At 36.6% G+C, this 12,008-nt stretch overlaps 1 protein-coding gene across 1 annotated transcript in view; it reads right to left on the bottom strand.

The window, feature by feature from the left end:
* Positions 1-2,079: 2,079 nt before the first annotated feature.
* Positions 2,080-12,008, bottom strand: part of bin2a (bridging integrator 2a) — a 21,662-nt gene continuing 11,733 nt past the window's right edge. The window contains exons 9-13 of the mRNA XM_062051891.1: positions 8,692-8,767; positions 8,542-8,624; positions 4,406-4,937; positions 2,857-2,910; positions 2,080-2,735 (exon numbers count right to left, since the gene is read on the bottom strand). Of these exons, the coding sequence (XP_061907875.1) occupies positions 2,875-2,910; positions 4,406-4,937; positions 8,542-8,624; positions 8,692-8,767 (727 nt within the window). The 3' untranslated portion in view covers positions 2,080-2,735; positions 2,857-2,874. The remainder of the gene's footprint in view (positions 2,736-2,856; positions 2,911-4,405; positions 4,938-8,541; positions 8,625-8,691; positions 8,768-12,008) is intronic.

Genomic DNA, 12,008 nt, shown 5'->3' with positions numbered 1-12,008 from the left:
TTTCATGGCATATGTACTCAGGTTCTGCAACATAAACAATAAGACTCTTGAACGCATCATAATAAATGGATTAACTCGCTGGAATACAAAGACAATACAACATACATCCATAAACGTGGATGCATATGCAAAAGTGCAATATATTGATCTGTACAGTAATCTATTTATTTATATCTGCACCTTATTGCTCTTTTATCCTGCACTACCATGAGCTAATGCAACGAAATGTCGTTCTTATCTGTACTGTAAAGTTCAAATTTGTGTGACAATAAAAAGAGAGTCTAAGTCTAAGTGCACTATAATACTAAAATATTAAAATATTATTATATACTGTTAATAGAAATGTTAAAACATTTTACTTGAGCAATATTAGTAAATACTACACTTTTATTTAGTGAATACTCAAATAAAATAAAATAAACTGTGTTTCAAATGTACAATTTAGTAGACCCGATAAAAGTACTGTAGGTGGATGGAGTATTGAAACATAGTACCCAAGTAAAAGTACTTTGATGGCATTTTTACTCAAGTACAAGTTTTAAAAAAGTAAGTAGTATTGTTTCAGTTTATTCTGACGCAGTCTTAAAACGGCAGGTTTCCTGTGCTCTTATTTTGGCGAGCTAGTCTGGGACGTCATTTCCTGTTTGTCGCGTTTCCTGCGTTATATTAACTTTTAAACGATGGCGTAAACAGCATCGTGTGCGTTCCTGACTAAAATGAAAAGTATTCGGCGAATATAGCACTGTTGTTAATGCCTATAATGTGTTAAATGTAGCCTTAAAACCGAGTGTTTGTTTGCAACAATGTTTCTCCGAGACGATATAATTTGCCAGTTTAACTTTAGCCCTTTTAATGGCGATATACTTCCTGGTACACGGTAGTTACCCTAGCCTACCACTAGAGGGCGACACAGCCCATGTTTACAGCACTATCTAAATCAACAGCGTTTATTCTCCATTCGTTTCTAATGGACTGTTTTAATAGTCAATGTAAATTAGTTTTACAAGTATATTATATTATATATAACATTATACATATCCTGGTATATTATTGCCCAGTCATTCTTTGTATGTGTTCCCTTTAGTAAAATATCTATTATTTGCTGACATGTTTACTCAGGCACATGTAAAAGTACATTTCTTAATAAACTAAAGTAAAAAAAAACCCAACAAGTTAGTTTTCAATGTAGTAATAGTCAGTAGACCCCATGAAAGTAGCTTACTAGTTACTAAAGGTTGAAACGAGTATTTTAACCATGTACTCAAGTAAAAATAAATATTTTGCTCATATTTTTACTCGGGTACTTACATGTAAAAGTCAAAGAACTACTTAAGTAAAACAAAACAAAAAAAAATATTTTTAATGTAATTATAAAAGTACAGTTACTTTGATGACATTTGTATTCAAGTACAAGTCTAAAAAAAGTTACTAAAAACAACACAATAAGTAATACTGAATAAGTTATTAAAAAACAATACAAGAAGTAATACTGAATTAAAAGTTATTAAAAAACAATAAAAGAAGTACTACTGAATTAAAAGTTATTAAAAACCAATAAAATAAGTACGACGGAATTAAAAGTTAATAAAAAAACAAAAGAAGTACTACTGAATTAAAAAGTTATTAAAAACCATTAAAAGTAGTATTACTGAATTAAAAGTTATTTAAAAAACAAGAATTACGACTGAATTAGAAGTTATTAAAAAAACTAAAGAATTACGACTGAATTAATAGTTATTTAAAAACAATAAAATAAGTACCACTGAATTAAACATGATCAAAAACCATTAAAAGTAGCACTACTGAATTAAATGTTACTAAAACAACAATAAAATACTGAATTAAAAGTTATTAAAAAAACAATAAAAGAAGTACGACCGAATTAAAAGTTACTAAAAAACAATAAAAAGTTGTTAAAAAACAACAAAATAAGTACTACTGAATTAAAAGTTATTAAAAAAACAATAAAAAGTTGTTAAAAAAACAATAAAATAAGTACTACTCAATTAAAAGTTACTAAAAAAACAATAAAATAAGTACTACTGAATAAAAAAGAGAGAAAGAGGAATTCAGTGACAACATTTATTTGACACTGAACGACATTGAAGAAGAAGCTAGTTGGCGTCCAACATGTGACAAGACAGCAGTCCTACAACAAAATGATCATACATGATGTTTTACTGTCAAATGCAAATATAAAATATATTAAGAGTATAGATTGTCTCTCTGGGATTAAAATAATTAGTAATACTTACTCGTACAGTACTAGTACACTAAACTTTATGATTAGTAATACCTGCTCGTACAGTACTAGTACACTAAACTTTATGATTAGTAATACCTGCTCGTACAGTACTAGTACACTAAACTTTATGATTAGTAGTACTTGCTTGTACAGTACTAGTACACTAAACTTTATGATTAGTAATACCTGCTCGTACAGTACTAGTACACTAAACTTTATGATTAGTAATACCTGCTCGTACAGTACTAGTACACTAAACTTTATGATTAGTAATACCTGCTCATACAGTACTAGTACACTAAACTTTATGATTAGTAATACCTGCTCATACAGTACTAGTACACTAAACTTTATGATTAGTAATACCTGTTCATACAGTACTAGTACACTACATAAAAACTTTATCATGGCATCCAGGCTGAGGATCAAAGATGGTGTTGGCCGACAGATGCTCCTCTCGCTCCTCCTTCCTCTGCAGCTGTCCTCTCAGCTGTTCACACATGGACAGGACAGGACAGGACAGGACAGGACAGGACAGGACAGGACAGGACAGGACAGCAAGGACGAGGTCAAAGATGGCAGACAATTAGATGTGTGATGAGGAATCAAACCTTTAAGAGAGTGAGATGTCACACTTCTGTGCTTTTGGAGTCTGCAGGCAGGTCCTGGAAGGACAATAACAACTCAGATTGGAAGTGTGTTTACAACTCAGACACTTGTAGTAACATTCTACTGGATGCTAACAGTACACTCACTTGTTAACTGTGCAAGGTTAGTAACACTAGCTATATGCTAACATGAAAGTGTGAGCTACACGCTAACATGAAAGTGCGAGCTACATGCTAACATTAAAGTGGGAGCTACACGCTTACATTAAAGTGCAAGCTATGTGCTAACATTAAAGTGCGAGCTACGTGCTAACATTAAAGTGTGAGCTACATGCTAACATGAAAGTGCGAGCGACACGCTAACATGAAAGTGCGAGCTACACGCTAACATGAAAGTGCAAGCTACATGCTAACATGAAAGTGCGAGCTACACGCTAACATTAAAGTGCGAGCTACACGCTAACATTAAAGTGCAAGCTACATGCTAACATTAAAGTGCGAGCTACACGCTAACATTAAAGTGCGAGCTATGTGCTAACATTAAAGTGCGAGCTACACGCTAACATGAAAGTGCGAGCTACACGCTAACATTAAAGTGCGAGCTACACGCTAACATGAAAGTGGGCGCTACACGCTAACATTAAAGTGCGAGCTACGCGCTAACATTAAAGTGCAAGCTACATGCTAACATTAAAGTGCGAGCTACACGCTAATATTAAAGTGGGAGCTACACGCTAACATTAAAGTGCGAGCTACACGCTAACATTAAAGTGCAAGCTACACGCTAACATTAAAGTGGGAGCTACACACTGACAATAAAGTGCAAGCTACACGCTAACATTAAAGTGCGAGCTACACACTAACATTACAGTGCAAGCTACATGCTAACATTAAAGTGCGAGCTACACGCTAACATGAAAGTGCGAGCTACATGCTAACATTAAAGTGCGAGCTACACGCTAACATTAAAGTGCGAGCTACATGCTAACATTAAAGTGGGAGCTACACGCTAACATTAAAGTGGGAGCTACATGCTAACATTAAAGTGCGAGCTACACGCTAACATTAAAGTGCGAGCTACATGCTAACATTAAAGTGCGAGCTACACGCTAACATTAAAGTGCGAGCTACACGCTAACATGAAAGTGCGAACTACACGCTAACATGAAAGTGCGAGCTACACGCTAACATTAAAGTGCGAGCTACATGCTAACATTAAAGTGCAAGCTACACGCTAACATTAAAGTGCGAGCTACACGCTAACATTAAAGTGCGAGCTACACGCTAACATTAAAGTGCGAGCTACACGCTAACATTAAAGTGGGAGCTACACGCTAACATTAAAGTGCGAGCTACATGCTAACATGAAAGATCTCACAATTTAACAGCAACACCATTTTAGGTTAGCATGTTAGCCGAAGAAGAAGAAATGATCAAACTAGCACCTCTGTAGCGGACTGCTAGTTGGCAGGGCTTTATTTTAAGACGTGTAGCAAAGCCTGCTGCCCGATAAGAGGTTTAGGGCCAGTGGAAAAAGAGCAAAAGTTCCCACCTGGCGTGGAGGGTCCAGGTCCAGGTCCAGGTCCTGAGAGTGGGCGTCCTCCAGTCCGTTGACTTTGAGGGAGTCTAGACTCAGGTCTGGTGGGACGTCTCCCAGCTGCAGGTCTAGACTCTGAGACTCACAGGAGTTGTTGAGGTCACAGCTGCTCTCGCTCGCCGCGGTGGCGTCCTCGGTGGCGTCCTCGGTGGCGTCCTCGGTCTTCTCCGGCGCCTTCGAGTCCTCGCTACCGTCGTCCGGCTCCTGCTTGGCCGCCTCCGTGCCCTCGGCCTCCCCCAGCTCGGTGGGGACGTGCGCCTGGTTGCGGCTGGACCCCCTGGACTCCTCAAAGGTGGGACTCTCCGGGGTGGGGGTCAGCGGCACCACGGCGATGGCGGCGCCCTCCCTGGTCAAGGACCCGTGGCGAGGTTTGTCCGGAGAGCGGAAACTGAACCTCTTGTTGGGGTTGTAGCCCCGGTGGAAGTCTGAGAAACTGGACTTCCAGGCCTTGGGGGACAACAAGGTGCGCCTCCTCAAGGATCCGTACCTGGAACATGCCACTCATTACACGTCTTGTGTGGGGGTCAAACAGGAGGTTGCCTACAGCCACAGCCAGAGTGGATTGTTTGTGTGCAGCACAACACATCATCTTCATTTATTGTGTAATATTTATTCCTTAGAGACGTCAATTAAATAACCAACAACAAAAATAAATAAATAATAAATAAATAAATGTATAAATAAATAAATAAATAAATAATAAATAAATGTATAAATAAATAAATAAATAAATAAATAATAAATAAATAAATGTAGTTTTTGTTTGAAGGGCCAAACAGGAAGTAGAATTTCACATGTTCCAAAACGAGTACTGGCAGTGACGCCGAAGGAAATCCATTTAAATATTGAATTAAATGTAATTAAATTAATAAAAATATTATAAATTAAACATTAAATTAAAAAAAAATATTACATTAAATTAATTTCAATAAACCATGATGACATGATGTGTTTACTTTCTTTTAAGGAAACAACACTATCTAATTAAATGACATTTTATGTCAGGTAATTCAAATGACTTTAAGTACATTTATTGTAACATTATTTAAATGGATGTCATTTAAGTCAATGTGATATAAGTTTTTTTAATATTTAATTTTAGGTAACATAATCTAAGTCAGGGGTCAGCAACCTTTTTGAAGGCAAGAGCTACTTCTTGGGTACTGATTAATGCGAAGGGCTACCAGTTTGATACACGCTTCAATAAACGGCCAGAAATAGCCAATTTGCTCAATTTACCTTTAACTCTATGTTATTATTAATAATGAATGATATTTACACTTAATTGAATGGTTTAAAAGAGGAGAAAACACGAAAAAAAAAATGACAATTACATTTTGAAACATAGTTTATCTTCAATTTCGACTCTTTAAAATTCAAAATTCAACCGAAAAAAAGAAGAGAAAAACTAGCTGATTCGAATGTTTTTGAAAAAAATTTAAAAAATAATTTATGGAACATCATTAGTAAATTTTCCTGATTAAGATTAATTTTAGAATTTTGATGACATGTTTTAAATAGGTTAAAATCCAATCTGCACTTTGTTAGAATATATAACAAATTGGACAAAGCTATATTTATAACAAAGACAAATCTTTTTTTTTTTTATTCTAGATTTTCCAGAACAAAAATTTTAAGAGAAATTCAAAAGACTTTGAAATAAGATTTAAATTTGATTCTACGGATTTTCTAGATTTGCCAGAATAATTTTTTTCAATTTTAATCATAATAAGTTTGAAGAAATATTTCACAAATATTCTTTGTCGAAAAAACAGAAGCTAAAATGAAGAATTAAATTAAAATGTATTTATTATTCTTTACAATAAAAAAAAAAAATGTACTTGAACATTGATTTAAATTGTCAGGAAAGAATAGGAAGGAATTTAAAAGGTAAAAAGGTATATGTGTTTAAAAATCCTAAAATCATTTTTAAGGTTGTATTTTTTCTCTAAAATTGTCTTTCTGAAAGTTATAAGAAGCAAAGTAAAAAAAATTAATGAAATTATTCAAACAAGTGAAGACCAAGTCTTTAAAATATTTTCTTGGATTTTCAAATTCTATTTGAGTTTTGTCTCTCTTAGAATTAAAATGTCGGGCAAAGCGAGACCAGCTTGCTAGTAAATAAATAAAATTTAAAAAATAGAGGCAGCTCACTGGTAAGTGCTGCTATTTGAGCTACTTTTAGAACAGGCCAGCGGGGCGACTAATCCGGTCCTTACGGGCCACCTGGTGCCCGCGGGCACCGCGTTGGTGACCCCTGGTCTAAGTCAATGCAACATATATTAATGTAATGTCATTCAATTCAATGTACTAGAAGTTAATGTAATGTAATTTGTGTAATACATTTAACATCATTTAATTTGTTATTTTAATATGTAATGTAATTTAAAGTGATGTAAGTTAATGAAAATCAGAATAATACAATTCAATTCAACGTGATGTAATGTCATTCCATTTAATTCAAGGCAATTTATGTCATTTACTGTACTTTAATGCAGTGTACGTCACTTTAATTGAATGTAAATTCATGCAATGTGTTAGAATAATTGTTTGTAAGTTATCACAAAAAAACTTTGTGTTGAAATGAGTTCCAGGCAAACTTCTGCCCAATTTCCAGACGAACTCTTTTCGAACTATTTTACGGAACTCTCTTTGAACTATTTTACGGAACTCTTTTTGAACTATTTTACGACCTCTCCTTTTGAACTGTTCGGTAACCAAAGGCAGCGCTGTTTACGACCCACTGCCCTCTGGAAGCAGCTGTGGTCAGGTGGGGGGGAGAAAGTCAAATAAAGAAGGAGTGCAATCTTTTGTCAGAGCGTGGGTGACACTGTTAAGAGGTTACAGGTCGACACGTTTTCTCCTCAATATCGAGTCCACATTGAATTCTGCCTCTGTTTGATTCTTTGCCTCTTGTCTTGTTTAATATATGTCATCAGTGTTTGAACCTGACACAATGTCATTTAATTTGTTAATGAAATACATTTCAATGTAATCTAATGTCATTCAGTTCAATGTAAATTGATGTTATTCAACTTAATGTCAGTGAATTTATTTTAATGCAATCTAATGTAACGTAATGTCAATTAATGCAATGTAATGTAATTTAATGTCATTCAATTCCATCCATCCATTTTCTACCGCTTGTCCCTTTCGGGGTGGCTGGAGCCTATCTCAGCTGCACACGGGCGGAAGGCGGGGTACACCCTGGACAAGTCGCCACCTCATCGCAGGGCCAACACAGACAGACAGACAACATTCACACACTAGGGACCATTTAGTGTTGCAGTGACGTTGTCACGTTGTGTAAAAGGTAAATAAAAAGAGAATACAATCATTTGCAAATCCTTTTCAACTTATATTCAATTGAAGAGACTGCAAAGACAAGATATTTAGCGTCAGAACTGGTAAACTTTGTTATTTTTTCCAAATATTAGCTCATTTGAAATTTGATGCCTGCAACATGTTTCAAAAAAGCTGGCACAAGTGGCAAAAAAGAGTGAGAAAGTCGAGGAATGCTCATCAAAGGCTTATTTGGAACATCACACAGGTGAACAGGCTCATTGGGAACAGGTGGGTGCCATGATTGGGTGTAAAAGCAGCTTCCATGAAATGCTCAGTCGTTCACAAACGAGGACGGGGGCGAGGGTCACCACTTTGTCAACAAATGCCTGAGCAAATTGTTTAAGAACAACATTTCTCAACAAGGAATTTAGGGATTTCACCATCTACGCTCCGTAATATCATCAAAAGGTTCAGAGAATCTGGGGAAATCACTGCACGTAAGCCATGATATTACGGACCTTCGATCCCTCAGGCGGTACTGCATCAAAAAAGCGACATCAGTGTGTAAAGGATATCACCACATGGGCTCAGGAACACTTCAGAAAACCACTGTCAGTAACTACAGTTGGTCGCTACATCTGTAAGTGCAAGTTAAAACTCTACTAGGCAAAGCCATTTATCAACAACACCCAGGCAACTTCACTGCCTTTGGGTTTTGTACTTCAGTATATTATAATGTCATGTGGTGTAAATTCAAATGGGGTCCATTCATGTCAGTAAAAGTGATATCCTGCGGCCACACTCACCTGTGCACACCCTGAACGGCAAACACTTTGTCAGGATGCTGAGCCTGCAGTTCCTTCACCACGTTGTCCAGGTCCATGTTGAGCTGCCAGAGACCAGGCTGGCGTCAAAACAAACTTCTTTGCCGTGCGTCCGTCCCTCAGGCCACCTACCGTCCTCATCTCTCTGTAGAAGACATCTCGCACGCTGGATACGGCGGAGAAGACCGTCACGTAGCATCCGACGCGGCTGAGGAAGCAAACGTAACATGAAGCCCGGACAGGGTTCGCACACCTTTCCCACCGCCAAACTCAAGCACTTTTTCAGGACTTTCAGGATCAATTTTCCAGTTTTCCCAGTCCCCTTCAAAAGGCGAAAACCAGTGTGAATCAATCTATAGCAGGGGTGTCAAACTCATTTTAGATGGGGGGCCACATGGAGAAAAATACTCCCAAGTGGGCCGGACTGGTAAAATCACGGCACGATAACTTAAAAATAAAGACAACTTCAGATTGTTTTATTTGTTTAAAAATAAAACAAGCACATTCTGAAATTGTACAAATCATAAAGTTGTTGTTTTTTTTTACAATTACCTGTTGCGGTTAATAGTATATATACTTTTTTTGTCGTTATTTATATTTTCTGAATAAATTATGTGATAATGTTCATCAGTCAACTCATTGGTGTTCATTTTCAATCTATCAAGATAAAACAATTATATCAAAATCAAATTACAAAATGTTATTTATGCAGTTTGATCATTTTCCTCGACTGATGTACTAACATCATGAGGTTTATTTTGTACATATGTAGCATCATCTACAAAGATACAAAGAATTGCTATTGTGCCATCTAGTGGACACATTTAGAACAGCTGTTTCTTTCATTCAAAAATTTCAGGTTCATTTTTATACTTAGCAAACTCATCCCGCGGGCCGGATAAAACCTGTTCGCGGGCCTGATCCGGCCCTCGGGCCGTACGTTTGACACCCCTGATCTATAGCCTTGTTGTTTGAGGTCAACAAATGCTGTCTGTAGGGAAAATACGGAAAATCTGCTAAAATTAAGTCTTTACATTGAAGCAGCAGTTATCATTAAAGGCCTACTGAAAGCCACTACTAGCGACCACGCAGTCTGATAGTTTATATATCAATGATGAAATCTTAACATTGCAACACATGCCAATACGGCCGGGTTAACTTATAAAGTGCAATTTCACGAGGTCAAGGGAAGTGTTTGGACCCAATTCGAATACCTCTGTTTTCTTCAACAAAATTCCACAGTATTCTGGACATCTGTGTTGGTGAATCTTTTGCAATTTGTTTAATGAACAATGGAGACTGCAAAGAAGAAAGTTGTAGGTGCGATCGGTGGAGCGGCGGACTACAGCAACACCAACACCAGGAGGTTGTGTTGTGTTTTGAGCAGGATAGCAGACGCACTACAGTGAGTACGCCTGCCGCCGCATCTAAGTTAGCTTCTGTTTTTTTAGCTTCGCAAAGCTGAATATTATTAATCGTGTATTTACATGTTCATGGTTTAATAGTATTTTTGATCTTCTGTCTATCCATCCAGTCAGGGTTTTTTTAAATTTAGTTTCTATCTGCATTTGAGACTGATGCTATCACGTAGGCTACGTTGCTAGGTTAGCTTCTATTTTTTTTAGCTTCGCAAAGCTGAATATTATTATTTGTTGATTTACATGTTCATGGTTTAATAGTATTTTTGATCTTCTGTCTATCCACCCAGTCAGGGTTTTTTTTTTATTTAGTTTCTAACTGCATTTGAGACTGATGCTATAACGTTGGCTACGTTGCTAGGTTAGCTTCTATTTTTTTTAGCTTCGCCAAGCTGAATATTATTAATCGTGTATTTACATGTTCATGGTTTAATAGTATTTTTGATCTTCTGTCTATCCATCCAGTCAGGGTTTTTTTTAATTTAGTTTCTATCTGCATTTGAGACTGATGCTATCACGTTGGCTACGTAGCTAGGTTAGCTTCTATTTTTTTAGCTTCGCAAAGCTGAATATTATTATTTGTTGATTTACATGTTCATGGTTTAATAGTATTTTTGATCTTCTGTCTATCCATCCAGGCAGGGTTTTTTTTTATTTAGTTTCTAACTGCATTTGAGACTGATGCTATAACGTTGGCTACGTAGCTAGGTTAGCTTCTATTTTTTTAGCTTCGCAAAGCTGAATATTATTATTTGTTGATTTACATGTTCATGGTTTAATAGTATTTTTGATCTTCTGTCTATCCATCCAGGCAGGGTTTTTTTTAATTTAGTTTCTAACTGCATTTCAGACTGATGCTATCACGTTGGGTACGTTGCTAGGTTAGCTTCTATTTTTTTAGCTTTGCAAAGCTGAATATTATTAATCGTGTATTTACATGTTCATGGTTTAATAGTATTTTTTATCTTCTGTCTATCCATCCAGTCAGGGTTTTTTTAAATTTAGTTTCTATCTGCATTTGAGACTGATGCTATCACGTTGGCTACGTAGCTAGGTTAGCTTCTATTTTTTTAGCTTCGCAAAGCTGAATATTATTAATCGTGTATTTACATGTTCAGTCACTGTGAATGTCCATTTTGCGTTCTCGACTCATTTTCAAGAGGATATAGTATCTGAGGTGGTTTAAAATACAAATCTGTGATCTACAATAGAAAAAGGAGAGAGTGTGGAATCCAATGAGCCAGCTTGTACCTAAGTTACGGTCAGAGCGAAAAAAGATACGTCCATCACTGCCTCTCAAGTCCTTCACTGTAACGTTCCTCATCTACGAATCTTTCATCCTCGCTCAAATTAATGGGGTAATCGTCACTTTCTCGGTCCGAATCTCTCTCGCTCCATTGTAAACAACGGGGAATTGTGAGGAATCCTAGCTCCTGTGACGTCACGCTACTTCCGGTACAGGCAAGGCTTTTTTTTATATCAGCGAGCAAAAGTTGCGAACTTTATCGTCGATTTTCTCTACTAAATCCTTTCAGCAAAAATATGGCAATATCGGGAAATGGTCAAGTATGACACATAGAATGGATCTGCTATTCCCGTTTAAATAAAAAAATTTCATTTCAGTAGGCCTTTAACTCAGGGGTGTCCAAACTTTTTCTCCTGTAGTAGTTTGAAGCCGAAACGACAAACGCGCTCAGAGGAGATAATGTTTGATGTTTGGTGACCGGTTTTAACAAAAATTTTGTTTTGAAGGAGGGATTGCAAACTTCCTGTTGATTTTTGCTGAAGGATGTCAATCTATGAAATGTAGGTCTAGGTGAGACCTACATAGAGGTATTTCTTTCATGTCTCTAAGACGTTCCTACCGGAAGTTACAAGCAGTTTTGTCTGAGTTTTTTTTTAGATGGCAATTTCCACCAGTCCCGATGTGTGTGAGAAGTTTGGTGAGTTTTGAAGTATTTTAAGGGGGTGAAATTACAGCTCAAAGAGGCAAAAATGAGTGTTTTTAGTACATATTCATTAAAATGTTAA

Source organism: Entelurus aequoreus, linkage group LG07 (genome assembly GCF_033978785.1).
Source record: "Entelurus aequoreus isolate RoL-2023_Sb linkage group LG07, RoL_Eaeq_v1.1, whole genome shotgun sequence".
NCBI lineage: Eukaryota > Metazoa > Chordata > Actinopteri > Syngnathiformes > Syngnathidae > Entelurus > Entelurus aequoreus.
Note: the sequence above shows the minus strand (reverse complement) of the source record. Positions and strands in the feature narration are given on the sequence as shown.